The sequence below is a fragment of the Crocuta crocuta genome, unplaced genomic scaffold (genome assembly GCF_008692635.1).
Source record: "Crocuta crocuta isolate KB4526 unplaced genomic scaffold, BGI_CrCroc_1.0 scaffold77, whole genome shotgun sequence".
NCBI classification, from domain to species: domain Eukaryota; kingdom Metazoa; phylum Chordata; class Mammalia; order Carnivora; family Hyaenidae; genus Crocuta; species Crocuta crocuta.
The window spans coordinates 6,287,000-6,302,936 of NW_027532172.1; the positions used below are offsets into that span (position 1 = coordinate 6,287,000).

General features: G+C 49.7%; 2 protein-coding genes and 1 pseudogene across 5 annotated transcripts; 1 reads left to right on the forward strand and 2 right to left on the reverse strand.

The window, feature by feature from the left end:
* Positions 1–6: 6 nt before the first annotated feature.
* KLHDC8B (kelch domain containing 8B) lies at positions 7–4,837 on the forward strand. Of its 2 annotated transcripts, XM_077777080.1 has the most exons (6): positions 7–112; positions 1,070–1,578; positions 2,666–2,830; positions 3,169–3,393; positions 3,492–3,593; positions 3,987–4,837. In XM_077777080.1, the coding sequence occupies exons 2-6, from the start codon at positions 1,203–1,205 to the stop codon at positions 4,181–4,183; spliced, it is 1,065 nt and encodes a 354-aa protein (XP_077633206.1). In that variant the 5' UTR covers positions 7–112; positions 1,070–1,202; the 3' UTR covers positions 4,184–4,837. The 2 variants fall into 2 exon arrangements, with proteins under 2 accessions (XP_077633206.1, XP_077633207.1); XM_077777081.1 differs by lacking the exon at positions 2,666–2,830.
* A 726-nt stretch (positions 4,838–5,563) lies between these two features.
* On the reverse strand, positions 5,564–14,978 carry CIMIP7 (ciliary microtubule inner protein 7). 3 transcript variants are annotated; one of them, XM_077777310.1, is made up of 4 exons: positions 14,863–14,978; positions 12,822–12,935; positions 6,357–6,413; positions 5,564–5,950 (listed from the first exon to the last, which is right to left on the reverse strand). In XM_077777310.1, exons 1-4 carry the CDS (start codon positions 14,887–14,889, stop codon positions 5,564–5,566), a joined length of 585 nt encoding a protein of 194 aa, XP_077633436.1. In that variant the 5' UTR covers positions 14,890–14,978. The 3 variants fall into 3 exon arrangements, with proteins under 3 accessions (XP_077633436.1, XP_077633435.1, XP_077633437.1); XM_077777309.1 differs by having other exon boundaries at positions 5,564–5,971; XM_077777311.1 differs by lacking the exon at positions 6,357–6,413.
* Positions 10,167–10,532, reverse strand: LOC144242178 (large ribosomal subunit protein eL34 pseudogene; annotated as a pseudogene).
* Positions 14,979–15,937: the final 959 nt, after the last annotated feature.

Below are 15,937 nucleotides of genomic sequence, written 5' to 3' on the forward strand. Positions count from 1 at the left end.
CCGGGCCAGGGCCCCGCCGGAGCCCCGCGGAGGCTGGCCTCAGCCCCAGCCAGAGCCGGCACGGAGCCGGAACGGCGGACCCCGCGTCCCGGAGGCGCCGGAGCCCCGGCCGGTGAGTCCCGCAGGAGCCGTGCTCAGGGGAAGTTTGGGGCGATGGGCGCAGAGCCCCAAGCGCGCTCGTCTGGACCCGCCCCCCACCTCGCGCGAGCTGGAAGTTTGGGGCCAGGAGGCCATCACGCCAAGGGTCTCAGGAGCGTGGCCCCCACGGGAAAGGAAAGGCTGAGGAACTTGGGGATCTGCTGTGAGGGTACTTGGAAGTCCAGCTGCTCATTCCTACTGGAAACGCCCTGGACTATGGGAGTCTAGAGTCCTATGGTCAGTCCTATGGTCATGGGATCCCCAAATCAATCCCCTTCCCCTACTTCTGGACACCAAGGAGACTGGCCTGTGGGAACCTGGCACAGAGAACCCCCTGATAGTAGACCTTAAGGGGGAATATGGAATATGGGGTTCTGGTGTCCATCTCCTCCTTTCCTTAGTCCCAAACGCCCTGATCTTGGCCTTTTGCTGGTGGGAATGGATGATCTCTATGGAATGGCTTCCAAAAGGGTTGTTAAGTATACGCTGGAGTCTGATCCCTGGCAGCAGGTGGGACACCCACTGCAGGCTAGTAAGGGGAGGGTACAGTAGGACTCCATTCATGCAAAGCACCAGAATGAGGATTGTTGAGAGGAAGGGAAGGGTGGAGTGTCTTATCCTAGTCAACTAACCTACCACCTATACCTAGATTTGGCTGGGGCGGATGTGTTAGGTGAAGGCAGGGGGTGGGAGGAGAATCTCTCAGGCCCTAGAGGAAGAGGGGAATTTGCCTGAATATTTGGTAATCTGCTTTCTTTCCCACCCCAGAAGGGACTCAACAGTGGTGTGCTAGCCAACAGGGGTACATCTTTCCCCATGCCTTTCCCACCAGTGATTTTGGGCCAGTCCTGCCCTCAGCTACAGACTGCTCAACTGTATCCTGAGGGACTTGTCAGTGGCCCTGACCCTTTGTTTTCCCTCTCTCCTCCAGGTGAAGGCAAGGTCCCTCGACTGGTCGGACATTCCCTGTAGTCTTGATACTGTCAAGATAAGGCCCCATCATGCCCCTCAGTGAGGCCTGCAGTCTGAGCAGATAGTATGGCCTGCCACTGGAGGTGAACACCATGGCTACAGGAGGTGGCCGAGCCTTTGCTTGGCAGGTGTTCCCACCAATGCCCACCTGCCGGGTGTATGGCACAGTGGCATACCAGGATGGGCACCTGCTAGTGTTGGGGGGCTGTGGCCGGGCCGGACTGCCCCTGGACACTGCTGAGACACTGGACATGGCCTCGCATACATGGCTCGCACTGGCACCCTTGCCCACTGCCCGGGCTGGTGCAGCTGCTGTGGTGCTGGGCAAGCAGGTGCTAGTGGTGGGCGGTGTGGATGAGGGCCAGAGCCCTGTAGCTGCTGTGGAGGCCTTCCTTGCTGACGAGGGCCGCTGGGAGCGTCGGGCCACCCTCCCTCAGGCAGCCATGGGGGTTGCAACTGTGGAGAGAGGTGAGTGGCCTTAAGGAAGTCCCTTAAGTGCCCCAACACCCTCCATTCTTTCCTTGGTCCCTTACTCTCATAGATTGGATAAGAGATTTAAATTTTGTCTGAGTGCCCTGGACATAGCTTTGATTCTTGTAAAGGCCTTCTCCTACCTAGCTCTGAGCTGAGCTAACAGCAGCCTTAACTGCCTTTTCCAACTGTGAAGTGGGAGGCCAGCCCAGGCTGGGGCTCAGCATGATGGGAGGCCCCAACCACCTCCCTGCCCATTCCTCCTCCTAAGAGACAAGGAGGGGTAGTTCAAAGACTCTCTCAGTTATAAATAGTCTGGGGAAGGGGGAGGGGAGCAGGGCCTTGGCTCAGAGCCCAGTAAGTGCTCTGAGCACTGAGCCCAGGAAGCCCCCACCTTCCTCCCATATACACACTTACCAGGGAGCCTGAGATGGGAAGGCCAAGATGGCCTGGGGATAGTTGCCATGGAAGCCCTCAGCTGACTGACCCAGTTCCCCAAGGACCCCAGACATGCCCCCAGCTGACCCTGAGGGTGTAACAGGGCAAGAACCTACTCTAATAAAAGGGTGGGATATAGAGGTGCTGGCAGGGCTCTTTGGCAGAAGGCTCGCAGACAGCACCTCCATGCTACAGGCCTAAGCTCCTCTCCCAGCCCCCAGCTGATCTCCAGAGTTCCCTCCCCAGTCTGAGCTCTGTGTGGAGCAGATCCCCATATGCCCTTCCCTGACTTAAATCATCCTCCAACCTCCTTCCCCTAGGGAAGCCCCCACCTTGCGGCCTCCAGGTCTGACCACTGGTCCTGCTTAGATGACAGACTTGGTTGCCATAGCATCTCCAGGGAGACAGAGATGGATTATAATTAGATCATCTGCCTCCTGCTCTTCACTTGGAGGGGCCCTGGCCAGAGCAGGAATCCTAGCTCTCCCAGCCCCCACTCTGGGAAGGAAGGATTATTTCTGCTGCTTGGGAGACATACTACACAGACCTGGGTCCCCACTCCCCCCCAGACCTGACCAGTGCAGCTGTCAGGATAGGGTGCCCTGGCCAGGCTGAGGTGCACTCTGAATTGCTCTTTTCTATGCAGATGGTATGGTGTATGCTCTGGGGGGAATGGGCCCTGACACGGCCCCACAGGCCCAAGTTCGGGTATATGAGCCCCGGCGGGACTGCTGGCTTTCACTACCCTCCATGCCCACACCCTGCTACGGGGCTTCCACCTTCCTGCACGGGAACAAGATCTATGTCCTGGGTAAGGGCCTGGGGGATGTGGGGGAAAGGGGCTCGAAGTACAGAAGCACCTATCCTCATAGGTTGGCTGGGATCAGGTTTAGTCTGGGATGGCAGAACAAGAGAAACTTTGGGTGAACCAGGCTTGCTTGGAGGCTCTGACCTCTGGTGGCCCTACTATGGCTGGAAAACCAAACCCCAGTGCCTGAGGATCTGGGGGGTGGCTGATTCATGCTCTGGTGTGCACACAGCTGGGTATGGGTAGCTAAGGAGGGCAGTGGTGAAAGCTTATCAACCTGGTGAAGGAGGAGCCTGCCAGGCCTCTAGGCTCCTTCCCATGTGCTCCAATTCCATTGGCAGGGGGCCGCCAGGGAAAGCTCCCAGTGACTGCTTTTGAGGCCTTTGATCTTGAGGCCTGTACCTGGACCCGGTACCCAAGCCTGCCCAGCCGCCGGGCCTTTGCTGGCTGTGCCATGGCAGAAGGCAACGTCTTTAGCCTGGGTGGCCTGCAGCAGCCTGGGCCCCACAATTTCTACTCCCGCCCACATTTTGTCAACACTGTGGAGATGTTCGACCTGGAACATGGTGAGCAGTGGCTGGCCTGGGCTGTCCTCCCACTTTCCATGGGATGGAGGGGCATAGTGTGTGTTGTGGGACTGGATCTGACCTCCCCTTTCCTGCAGGGTCCTGGACCAAGCTGCCCCGCAGCCTGCGCATGAGGGATAAGAGGGCCGACTTTGTGGTTGGCTCTCTTGGGGGCCACATCATGGCCATTGGGGGCCTTGGTGAGTATCTGTGGGACTAGGGATAGGAGGCAAGCCTAGGACAGGCAGGAGTAACCCCAAGCATGAGCACTCCCTCCTGTCCTTCTCCAGGCATTCCAGGGACCAGGGCTTTGTGAGCTTCCATTTCCCAATCTGTGAGGCAGGCAGGGTGTGGTCTGCACGGCCTAACTCTTGGGGGGTGTCCCTCAGCACCTGACTGAGGACTCTGTACCAGCAGGGGCTTAGGAGACAGAAATAGGACAAGTGACCACTGAAAGAATGGACAAATAGAAATATGAAGAAATGATAAAATGATGAATGGGAGCAATGAGTAGTAAGGCCCTAGTAACCCAAGCAAAAGAGCTGGAGCCCTTGCAGTCTGTGCCGTTTACAACTTCTGTCTCCTTCCTGCAGGAAACCAGCCATGCCCTCTGGGCTCCGTGGAGGGCTTCAGCCTTGCACGGCGGCGCTGGGAGGCCCTGCCTGCTATGCCCACAGCCCGCTGCTCCTGTTCTAGTCTGCAGGCTGGGCCCCGGCTGTTTGTCATTGGGGGTGTGGCCCAGGGTCCTAGCCAAGCTGTGGAGGCACTGTGTCTGCGTGATGGGGTCTGAATGCCTGATGGAACGTGTCCACTGGAGCAGCACAGTGCTAGAGGCAAATGTCTGTGGCTCCTTTTGCTGCTGAAGAAGCTCACTGTGGCTCTGTGGGATGAGGGAGGCACAGGGGCAGGCACTTGAGACAAATGTCTCAAAGGGTGGGGGGGCTTTGTCTTTAGTGCAAGACACATATGCTTATACCCACCTTTATCCCCATTCATTCATGGACCATGCCTAGCTCCACACTTGCTCTGGAACTACTGGGCCATCTGTCTAACTGGGAAGTGGGAGGATGGGAGAGCTGGCCGCATGCCCCACAGGATTAGTGCCTACCTAACCAGGCTCACCTCAATGGCTGTTTCTGAAAAATCCTAGCTGCCAGCTGCCTTGAAGCCCTCTGTGGTCCCAGGAGAGTTCAGAGAGGGCAGGAGACACAGAGGGAATGGAGGAGTGGATATAGGAACCTCTAGAGGACCAGAGGAATATTGGCGTTGGGCCCTTTACACTGTTGACTGTGTGATCTTGAGCAAGTCATTTCACCTCTCTGTGCCTCAGCATCCTCATCCATAAATGGGGATCTCTGAAACCTTCCTGCCCTACCTACCTCACAGGGCTGTTGTGAGGACCCAGGAAGTTCAGACATGAAAGTAAAAGTGCTGCTAAAATCTGGTGTGTGGCCCCGGTGTGGACTCCTGTGTTGCCCCTGCAACCCCTGGCCCCCCTTCAGGGGCCTCAACTCTTCCAGAGATGAGGGTTCAGAGTAGCCTTTTGCATCTGGCCTCTGGTGTCTTAGCCCCACCTAAGCTTCAGCTTCTCTTTTGGTGACATAGGATTACTGCTGCCCCCCAACCCCCACTGTCCTGGTGTTAGAGGATACTCACAGGGTTGCCAGAGAAGAGCTCAAAAAACTACGACAAAGCACCACAGGGTCAGGATGACCTCCAGGTCCATGTCACGCAGCATCCCATCAAAGTCTCTGCTCACCTCCATAGGTAGGGGTGGTCCAACGGGGGCTGTGGCCAGGGCAGTCTCCCCCGTCCCAGCTTAGACAGAACTATGTGGCCCCTAGAGGCATAATAGCCTCCCAGAGACATCAAAGCTGTCAGCCCTTGCCTCCTCCAGTCTTTGCTGGGCACTAGTACAGGCTACTGACTGCTTTCCCTGCAGCCACACTGAGTGCAAGGTGCTCACAGTTAGGTTTACTGAAAAAATGAATTTGGGGTCCCAGAACTGACCTGCTTTGGCCATGGTACTTCCTGCAGGCTTTACCCCTTCTCATTCAGTGGCAGGGTTCACAGGGCACCTCCTCCCCTCCCCAGCACACAGGCACCATGGACCTTACTGCTCTCCAGCTTCTAAGACCCCTTGAGCTGTAAGCATAGACAGACCTCTGTGTCAGCCATCCTTGTTTAATGCTCTGGACCAGTTTAGACACTCAGAGACCCCAGCATGGAGGTAATGCTGCAGCAGCTTGGGTCTTGGGATCCCTGGGAGGTCAGGCAGTGTGTTGGTGACTGGCCCCACATTGTTGCTGCCACAATGGCCACCCCGGGATGGTTGGCAGAAGTTCTGCTGGTAGGTGGTGCTGGCACAGGGAGGCTGGATCTGCACAAAGTGGACAAGGCGCTGGGGGAGGTCTCTGAGTCCAGGGCCTGACCGGAAATTGGCCTGGTAGGAGGATTCAAGGGGCCGCTGCTGGCTCAACTCCAGCTCACAGGGTGCCCAGTGCAGGAAGTTGTGCTGCTGCCCCAGATGCTCCAGATCTTTCCGCCTTCCGATTCCCTGCAGCAGGCAGTAGGGGCCCTCCTCAGCGGTATGGGCCCTTGGCCCACAGTCCCGGCACCACATACCTCCCTCCATAAGTCCTTCCTCAACCTAAGCCTGCTTGGTGATGCCTGGCTCCCCTGGCCTCTACCTCAGCCTCTTTGGCCTGCCTCCCCAGCCATGCCTTCCACTCCAGGGTGAAGCCTCTAGAAGGTCAGTGGGCCCTATGATATTTGCTCATTGTCAGGCAAGCTAGTGGAAGAAACCAAAGCAGAGGCAGCTCTGTTTGGGGAATGGGCTGTATTCCAGACAAGAGAGATCATCAGGAGCCCTCCTTCCCCACAGTATCTTTTCCCCTCCACCCTACTCAACTTCAACCTATGCTGAGGGTCTGCCCTGTCTCCTTCCTTTCTCCAGCACTCACTTTGTCGAAAGAAGTACGGTTGTCATGCTTGGAGAAGAAGTGTTGCTGTGCTGGCTCCTTTAAAGACAGTGAGAAAGAAGTTGAATAGGGGGAAATGATGCTTACCTGCCCATAAGATGTTACCTCAGGACCCTTAATGGAGGGAAGCTGCCAGGAGCTACTACCCCTAAACTGCTAAACTTGCCAAAAACCTGAAAGGGCAGTTACAAATTAAAGCAACACTTCACTCCTAGGACATCTCATCCTGGCATTTTCCTCCAAAGAAGTCTTGAGGGCTGCTGATTGAGGATGGGGCTGAGGCATCTTGTAAGACATCCTGCCATGAGGAGGGCAGTGGTTCAAAGATTATGTCAGTCCCTTTATCTCTAGATTGCCCAGGATTAGGACTAGAGGCTTCCTCTCTGTCCACACTTAATACTTCATCAGCAACCCAAGCTCTTGGTCCTAAGTAAGTACCACCTGGAAACAGACAATTCTCTCTCTAGCTTGAGTTCTCTTCTGAATTCCAGACTCAATAGCCAACAGCCTATTTCATATCCCCTTGTAAATGTCTTGCAGGCATCTTCAAACACATGACTGAGCTCTGGATCATTCCCCACCCCCTCCTCCACCTCAGGTCATGGCAGCTAGGTCCTACCAAACACCTTGAAGTCCCCTTAATTCTTTCACACCCCACATCCAATGTGTCAGGAAATCCTGTTCATCATTCCTTCAACATGAACCCAGGATTGGACCATTCCTCAGCAAGTTCACTGCCTTCTCTCATCCAAGAGCCACCTTTTTCTCTTGCTTGAACTATTGCAAGAGCTTTCTACCCGGTGTCCCTGTGTCCAAGTTTTCCCCTCCAGTCTGTTGTCTTCTTAGTAGGCAGAATAATTCTTATGATACATAGATCAGATTACCTCCCTTGTTTGCTGAAGACCCACGACAGCTCCTCATGTTTGTAAAAGCCAAAGTCTTCATAGTGGTCCATGAGACCCACACAATATTGATCCCTCCATTACCTGCAACCTGCACTGGCATCTTTACTGCTCCTCAACACACCAGCTATTCCCACCCTGGGCCTTTGCACCACCTGTGCCTTCTGTCTGGGACTCTTCCTGCAGCTGGTCATAGGACTCCCTCTAGCTTCCTTCTTGGGAGGGCTTCTTTAAACACTACACCAGCAGTGCCATCACCCCAACTCTACATTTTTCACTTTCTGGGATCCTATGTGACTACATAGTATGGTGCTGTTTGCCAGCTAATGTGCCTGACTAGGACATAAGCTCATTGTGGGCAAAGTTTATTGTCTGTTTTGCTCACATCTGTAACTCCAAAACAGCATAGTGCCTGGCACCGGGCTCAATATGTTTGCTGTTTAATTCATGAGCAGGGACAGAAGGTCCCTAGGGCATTTGCTTTGGCCCAATTTGGAGCCAGAGAACCATGCCCTATCCCCAGGCAGAGAAAGACCACCTCCCGGACCCCCAGACCTCAATAGGAATCTCTGCCAAGACTGTCAACCTTGCCTTTGTGCCTGATCTCTGCCCCCACAGTTCCCAGTCCCTAGCCATTCATTCAGCTTCTGCTGCTGCAGACTTGAATGAAGTTCTGATCTGATGACTTCAGTCTTGCCTGTGTTGGGCTACGAGCAATGGCTGACAGCAGGTTCCTAGATAAAAGGCTGGGGCTAACTCATCCCAGACCCCTGAACCGAATCTTCAGGGTGGAGCCTGTGGTATGCGTCTTTAATAAGCTCCCCTCTATCAGGAGATCCTGCCTTAGACAGGTTTCCAGGTAGATTGAAAGCTCCATGAAGGTGGTAAGCCAGCTAGCCTTACCTTCCATTCCTCATAAAGCTGACACAACAGGGATTAAAAACCCAGGATCCTTTTAGAAAAAAAAAAAACATAGGAAAAAATCTTCAAAATCTAGAACTAGGGAAATATTTCTTAGGCTTGACACCAAAAGCAAGAGCAATAAAAGAAAAAATTGATAAATTGGACCGCATCAAAAAATTTTTAAAGCTTTGTTCTGTGAAAGTTTATGTAAAAGGATGAAAGACAAGCTACAGACTGGGAGAAAATATTTGCAGACCAAATATCCAATAAAGGAATAATATCTAGAATATATAGAGAATTCTTACAATTCGATAGTAAAATAACAGTCCAATTAGAAAATGGGCAAACATTAGGAGGAACTTAACAGAGGACCATGGGTGAGAAGAAGGGGAAAAATAGTGGGGGAGAGGGAGGGAGGCAAACCATGAGAGACTCTTGAATGCCGAGAACAAACTGAGGGCAGATGGGGTGGGGGGAGGGGAAGGATGGTGATGGGCATGGAGGAGGGCATTTGTGGGGATGAGCACTGGGTGTTATATGGAAACCAATTTGACAATAAACTATTAAAAAATTTTAAAAAATAAAAAATAAAACTGGAAAGAAAAAGAAAATGGGCAAACAACATGAAGACATTTCACTGAAGAGGATATACAGATGGCAAATAACACAGGAAAAGATGTTCACCATCATTAAACATTAGGGAAATGCAAATTAAAATCACAATGAGATATCATGATGTATGAGTCAGGATGACTAAAATAAAACATAGAGGCAACACCAAATATTGGGGAGAATGCAGAAACTAGATCATTAATACATTGCTGGTGGATATGTAAAGTGGTACAGTCAGTCACTCTAGACAACAAGTTGGCAGTTTCTTTTAAAAACTAAACACACAACTACCATATGACCCAACAATTGAACTCTTGGGCATTTATTCCAAAGAAATGAAAACTTATGTTCCCCCAAAAACCTGTACACAAATGTTCATGGCAGCTTTATTTGTAAGACCCAAAAACTGGAATCAACCCAGATATCCTTTAATAGGTGAATGGTTACACAAACAGGTATATACATACTATGGAATACTACTCAGTAGTGAAGAGGAATGAAACATGAACAACTTAGATGAATCTCTAGGAAATTACGCTGAGAAAGAAAAACCAATGCCCAAAGGTTGCATGCTCTATCATCCTATTTATATAACATTTTTAAAAGTTTATTTATTGTGAGAGAGGCAGAGACAGTGTGAGTTGGGAAAGGGCAGAGAGAGAGGGAGAGAGAATCGTGGAGCCTGATGTGGGGCTCATAATTCATGAAACTATGAGATCATGACCTGAGCCAAAACCAAGAGTTGGTCGCTTGACTGACTAAGCCACTTAGGTGCCCTTATATAACATTTTGAAGTGACAGAATTTTAGAAAGGGAGAAGAGGGTGGTGGTTGCCAGGGATAAGGGACGGAAGAAGGGTGGAGGAGCAGGAGGCTGGTGGGTGTGGTCATAAAAGGCCAGAAACAGGGACATTTGTGAGGTTGGCCAGTATCTTGACTGTGGTGGTGGATACACAAACCTACATAAGTGATAAAATTTTATAGATCTTAATACACACACAGAAATGAGTATAAGTAAAACTGGAAATCTGAGATAGGTGGATTGCAATAATGTCAATGTCCTGGTTGTGATATTATACTATAGTTTTGCAAAATGTTATCATTGGGGAAACTGGGAAAAATGTAGATGGGATCTCTATTACTTATCATAACAGCCTATGAATTTACAATTGTTTCAATAAAAATGTCAATCTCAAACCCTGGGTGCAAGGTCCAATTGATCCCCAAATTTCTTTTCCATCTCTATCCTCAGCTAAAGAACTGTACACAACCCTGGAGTGTAGATGCCTCTGTTGTTGGTGGCAGCCCTGACTATGAAAACTCACTATATATATATATATATTTTTTTTTTTTTGTCTTTTTAGTTTTTTAATTACTCAAAAAAACTTTATTAAAAAATTAGCTTTCTGACTCTGTGCTTGTGCCTTCAACACTTTCACAGTGGTTTTCTGCTCCTCAATAAGGAAAGCACACTTGATCCAGTCATGGACACACTTAGCATACATGAAGCGCCATAGGCTGATGTGGTTTTCTGTTTTAGACAACCTCATAAGAACTTTCAGTCTCACAGCACAGACTTCTCAAAGTTTGCCTGCTCATGTGCCACATGTGGGTTCTGGGGCCTTACCAATCTTGTTGGTATAAAAATACACAATTCTATTACCAGGGATTCAGGACAGCCTAGTTTTGCTAGAGACTGTATCGTAGGACAGCCTATGATGGTATGTTAAACTCTGGATCATTCTGAATGCCGCTAGACACTATCCCAGGAAGAGCAAAACTCACTATTCTTACAGTGGCAGGATAATCTAGTGACTCCCACTGACTCCAGTTTTGTTCTCACAACAGTGAGAACCTGGTGAGAAGTGCGATCATTTCCTTCCACCCGGGCAGTTCTGAGTAGTCTTGAACCTAGAGGGAATTTCACCTGCTTCTTTGCTTCTAAACCATCTAGTGCTCCTTTTCCACTGAGGTAGTAAACCTATGGTCTCTGAGCACATGGGGCTTGGGCCGGGGTTCCAGCTGAAGAGGCCTTGGAGGAAAAGTAGATTTCTTGGGAGGGGGCAGTATTTGTGTATGGGGGGTCTACGTGATCCTGGTGGAGGTTGGGCATTCTGCAGACAGTAGGGTGCTGAGTGAGGAGACCTTGTGACAGACTGAGGCATGGCAGGGGTGAGGCAATCGTGGCACTACCAATGAAAGACCTACTCTAAGTCATGGGTCCCTGGGACTCTTGTCTGACCTTAAGAACAAAGAGAACCAGGATTACCTGTCCCAAGAGTTAGGCAGGTGAACGTTACAAATAAATTAATCTGATCTAGAAGATAAAAAGAAGAAAATTTTCTTGCATCTAAATGATATGGACAAAATTTCTACCTGCTCCAAACAAAACAAAAGTGATGTCACATCTTAGAAACATTTTCAACAATAGCTGTAATCAGCTGGCTGAAATCTGGTATCTCTCATCTAATAGGAAAATAAAATGTGCCCCTTTCCCAAGCAGTCCCACTAATTAGAAGAGCTTTAGACGTAGAAAGAGCCACCATACTTGGCATTTATACAATCTGAGCCCAAGACACGTAGATGTTTGGGGCCAGTGGTAATGCTAGTAAATGCTTTGTGTAGCAAGTCTTCAATTAAAACACGTCCCAAAACATGTTCCCTGCTTCTGTTCCTGGGGACCAGATTGAGAGGATGTTCCAGTTTTTAGGGTAACAGCTGCCACTGGGCTACTACAAAAACCTAGCAGGAAGTCCTCAGTTTGCTTCTATCCCTGCATTACCCAGGTTCCATTCCTCTCCAAGGGAGGTGGACCCAGATGAGTGGTCTGGAGCTGCATTTGGGCCTGGCTCACTCAAGAGGCATTGCCAGCCAGCACTTCCAACTGAGAATCCTAAGGAGATTCAAGGTCTATAGCATGGCAGTCTCCAGGACCGTGTTCTTGGCCTGGGAAAGCAAGTCCTGAAGAATTCATATGGCAGATGGAGTAGGATCTGGCTACAAGCTGGGAAGCAAGAAGCTGCAGTGGGCAGAGCATGTTCCAGACATTCCTCCAGGTCCCTATCTACGTTTTCCACCCTGCTGTTGCCCACAGGGCTGATCTGAGTGCATTCCTCACCAGGCTGCCTTCCCTCTGGCTACTGGAAAGCCCTGGGAAGAGATGGAGGGAAGAAAGGAGGAGGTATTTCTTCTCTTAACTCCCTTCTGGGTTAGCCCCTGCCTGTCTGTGTCTCTCCACCCAAGATCATGACTCGTCTCAGTGTGGTTCTCTCTGTACCACACCCTCTTTCTGGGTTCTAGGAGACATACCTTCCCCTTGTCCCTTTGGGCCCAAAGGTACTGACCACTCTGTTGTTACCAACTTGTGATACCACATTTACCTGAGGCCCTTACATCTACTCCTTTGCATGTGTACTCTGCTGAGCTCTCCTGTTTTGAGTGAGCTTTTTACTGTTGGGACCCCAATTGATGCTCAGTGCCTTCTCTTTGTCTCCAGGCCTAAAAGCAGTAGACGGTCTGGGCCCTGCATCTCTCTCCTGTTCTCTGGAAGCCTTCCAGCCACTTCTGCTATCACTCCTCATTGGCTACACGTGTCACTTTATATGCTGCTCCCCTCACCGGAGGAGATCTCCTGGGCCCTGGACTACAAGGCTGACTGAATTTGACCATGGGCTTTTAAGGACATCAGAGAATCCAGGCTTGAGAGCAGTTGCTGGCAAAACTCAAGGCTTACATTCTGGGTTCTGGAAGCTCTCTTCCCATGACCACTTACCCAACCTGGGCCCTGACTCTCCCTACATCTAGAAGGAGAATTGAGCAACACTGTCCAGCCTGGTACTAGTTCTTCTCCACCCTATCTGTAGGGGGAAGACCTGCCACTTCAGGAAGAGGAGCCAGGCCTCATGCATCCTGGGGATAGTCTGGCTTCAGATGTCAGTCCAGCTGTGGTAGGTCTGGGATAATGCTCTAGAGGTCTAAGAGAAGCAGAAAGTGGCCCAGCCATCCCAGCTTCCCCCAGGGATACCTTGTACCTGACATCGTTGCAGGAACACTGCTGGAGGCTGGGGCTTGGCTGCAAGGCGGTATTCTCGAGCACTTTCACTCTTGAATTGGCCTCTGTAGTGCCCATAAAAGCCAGTGTTGTGCTATAACAAGACAGGTATGAGGGTGAATTTTTCACAAACCCTTACTCTGAATCTCAGACTTCAGGGTCCCCAGGCCAGAAGCCTCTCCTGGGAACTACTGATAGAATAAAAAGAATCTGAGAACTAGGGACACTGTCTGCCATCCATCATTAGAACAGTTGGCCTCAGCTGTGCTGGCTCACCTGGGAGGGCTATGTGTGTGTAGGGAAAGGCTAACTTTTTTCTTTCCCTTCTTTCCTTTGTTCCATCTTTCCTCTTTTTCTTTCATAAGGTCCTAATATAAGCTGGGAAGATAGCAGTGAAAGGACTGAATCTTTGCCCTTGTGAATCTTCCTTCTAGTGGGGGAGTCAGACACAGCAAATAGGGTCAGGGAAGAAATAACCTGATGACTAGATCAATAGGGATAGGGAACAGGGATAGCCCCTCATGACACTGAGGATGGGACCTGAATGTGAGGAGTCAGCTGTGTGAGGAACAGCAAAACAACAGTCTATGTGATGGGAACCGAAAGAGTAAAGGATTGGAGGCCAGAAAAAGAGAGATGTGTTAGAATAAAAAAGATGCTTTAAGACTAAAGGATTGTGAGCAAAGGTCAAGTAAACACTGGTTTAAGAATATGGATTCTTGGGTCGGTTGGGTGGGTGGCTCAGTCAGTTAAGCATCTGACTTCAGCTCAGGTCATGATCTCGCGGTTCTTGGGTTCAAGTCCCACGTCAAGCTCTGTGCTGACAGCTTGGAGCCTGGAGCCTGGTTTGGATTCTATGTTCCCCCCTCTCTCTGCCCCTCCCCCATTCATGCTCATTCTCAAAAAATAAATACACATTAAAATTTTTTTTAAATAACAAAAAGAATATAGATTCTCTTCTAAGGGCAAAGGGAGACTTTTCAGCAGGGAAGGGGATCAGACAGGTTCTGAGCTAAGGTGATTCAAAGCACTGAACAAAGTTTTGAGAATAGGGCCACTGCCTAGCGATATGATCCTTCCCTGGGGATTGAATGGATCCATCTTGGGCATCCATTGACAAAGTCATGAACACGTGTTTGGCACATACCCTGCTGTTCTGGGGGCAAGAAAAGCACCCTCTGAAACTGGAGCACCTAAGCAAGGGATAAAATTTTCAAAAGAAGTACTTCACCAACAGTGATACCTTCTGGACAGAATTTCAGAGACAGGGACTCGCAAAAGACAGAAATGAGCATTTATCAGGGGTCTAAGAAAGAGCTGTACTGTGTTGATGTCATTAGGTGGACATCCTATGGACAATAAGCATGTCTAGCCAGGGAACTCCTAGAGCCCAACTCTTTGCCCTGAGAGCTCCTATGCAGAGGATAGGTGTGGCTGGTCCTCCATGATCATAGCAGAAAGAAACTGTCCCAAGTTTGGCCTCTGGCCATTACTGTAGGTTCTTATACATGACTGAGAGACCCTTTATCTTTTCATCCCACTGAGGGCTTGGGTTGCCCAATTTGTCCATCTTTCTACTGTCTGTTGGACACTGCATGCTCAATATTAAGTTTAGTTCAATAGTATTTACTGGGCCTTTACTGCATTCCAGGCATGGGATATACACATGGAAGAAAACAGTCTTTGCCCTCAAGATGTTTCCAGTATAGAAAGCAGTCAAATTCCAGAAGTATGGGAGGACCAAGCAAAGGACTGGGAATAAATGCAGTGGCTTTTAGACTAGGAGGTTCAGCTGGTTAGCATGAGACCAGGACACATGGAAAAGGCACAGCATTGTAAAGACTAGGTAGGCTACAAGGGTGACCTCAGAATGGGAGAGGGGGAGTGGGAAATTCAAGGTCCTCCATCAGCCTGGGTGCTCAGTGAAACCTGTCTTGCTAAATTTACTCTCATGACTCATTCAAATTTCAGGTACTACCCTAGGGCCAGGGGCCAGGATTAATTGTAAAGGGCACTCTTACCCAGGATCCTACTAAAGCACTTTGCATCTTTCCAGAAAGGAAGCAGAAAAGACAAACTTTACTCTTGTCTTTTTGAGGCTATGTCTGAGGAAAGAGAATCTCAGAGGTCAACCTCTTGTTGCTTAGTGACAAAGAGAGGTTGTGACTGCACAATGCTGCTGATTGTTGAGGTATTGCTCAGCCTGCTTGGTTTTACTTCTTTATGAGAGAAATCTGCCCCTCATCATCAATATCCTGGGAGAGTCCTTACATATAGAAACATAGTCCACAGTGGAGTGTGATGAACTCATAATCAATAAAATATCAAAAGAACATTTTAGAGGTGAATCCTCCATTTTAGAATTGTGCAACCATACTGCCAGAGACATAAATTTAGAAAGCATTCCATGGACTCAGAAGAAATGTGAAAAGGGTTTATGGCTTTTAGGATAAAAGTGCTGCTTTAGAATAAGGTTCTGTCAACTTTTCTCTTAGGAATCTATGGTGCCTGAGAACACTGGGGCAGGTGACTGTTACCAGGGCCCCAGTGAAGAAAGAGCATAATTGAACAGCAAAAGAAGGAGCATGAAAATATTTGACATTGTGGTTCCACTTCAAGCTACACTTTGGCAGATTATTGCCTCTTTCTCTCTCATTTGTAACACAGGGACATGAAGAGTTCCCCCCTTTCAGTAACCAAAAGAACCTGGCAATCAGCCTCTAAAAATGTACCAATTGGGGCACCTGGGTGGTTCAGTCAGTTAAGCCTCTGAATTTGGCTCAGGTCATGATCACGCAGTTCATGGGTCCAAGCCCTGCGTTGGGCTATGTGCTGACAGCTCAGAGCCTGGAGCCTGCTTTGGATTCTGTGTCTCCCTCTCTCTCTCTGCCCCTCCCCTACTCGCACTCTGTCCCTCAAAAATAAATAAAAATTAAAGAAAAATGTACCAATAAAAAGTGTAACAGCCGGGGTGCCTGGGTGGCTCAGTCAGTTAAGTGTTTGACTCTTGATTTCAGCTCAGGTCATGATCTTATGGTCAAGAGCCCCATGTTGGGATCCATGCTAAGTATGGAGCCTGCTTAGGATTCTCTCTCT

Excerpts from the sequence above, each read along its gene's own strand:
- CIMIP7 (XM_077777309.1), bottom strand. The coding sequence starts at position 14,889 with ATGCAAAGTGCTTTAGTAGGATCCTGG. Across the intron at positions 12,936-14,862 it reads GTGCTTTAGTAGGATCCTGG|CACAACACTGGCTTTTATGG; the intron begins GTAAGAGTGCCC and ends GTCTTGTTATAG. Across the intron at positions 6,414-12,821 it reads TGTTCCTGCAACGATGTCAG|GAGCCAGCACAGCAACACTT; the intron begins GTACAAGGTATC and ends CTGTCTTTAAAG.
- KLHDC8B (XM_077777080.1), top strand. The coding sequence starts at position 1,203 with ATGGCTACAGGAGGTGGCCGAGCCTTTGCTTGGCAGGTGTTCCCACCA. Across the intron at positions 2,831-3,168 it reads GAACAAGATCTATGTCCTGG|GGGGCCGCCAGGGAAAGCTC; the intron begins GTAAGGGCCTGG and ends TTCCATTGGCAG. Across the intron at positions 3,594-3,986 it reads CATGGCCATTGGGGGCCTTG|GAAACCAGCCATGCCCTCTG; the intron begins GTGAGTATCTGT and ends TCCTTCCTGCAG.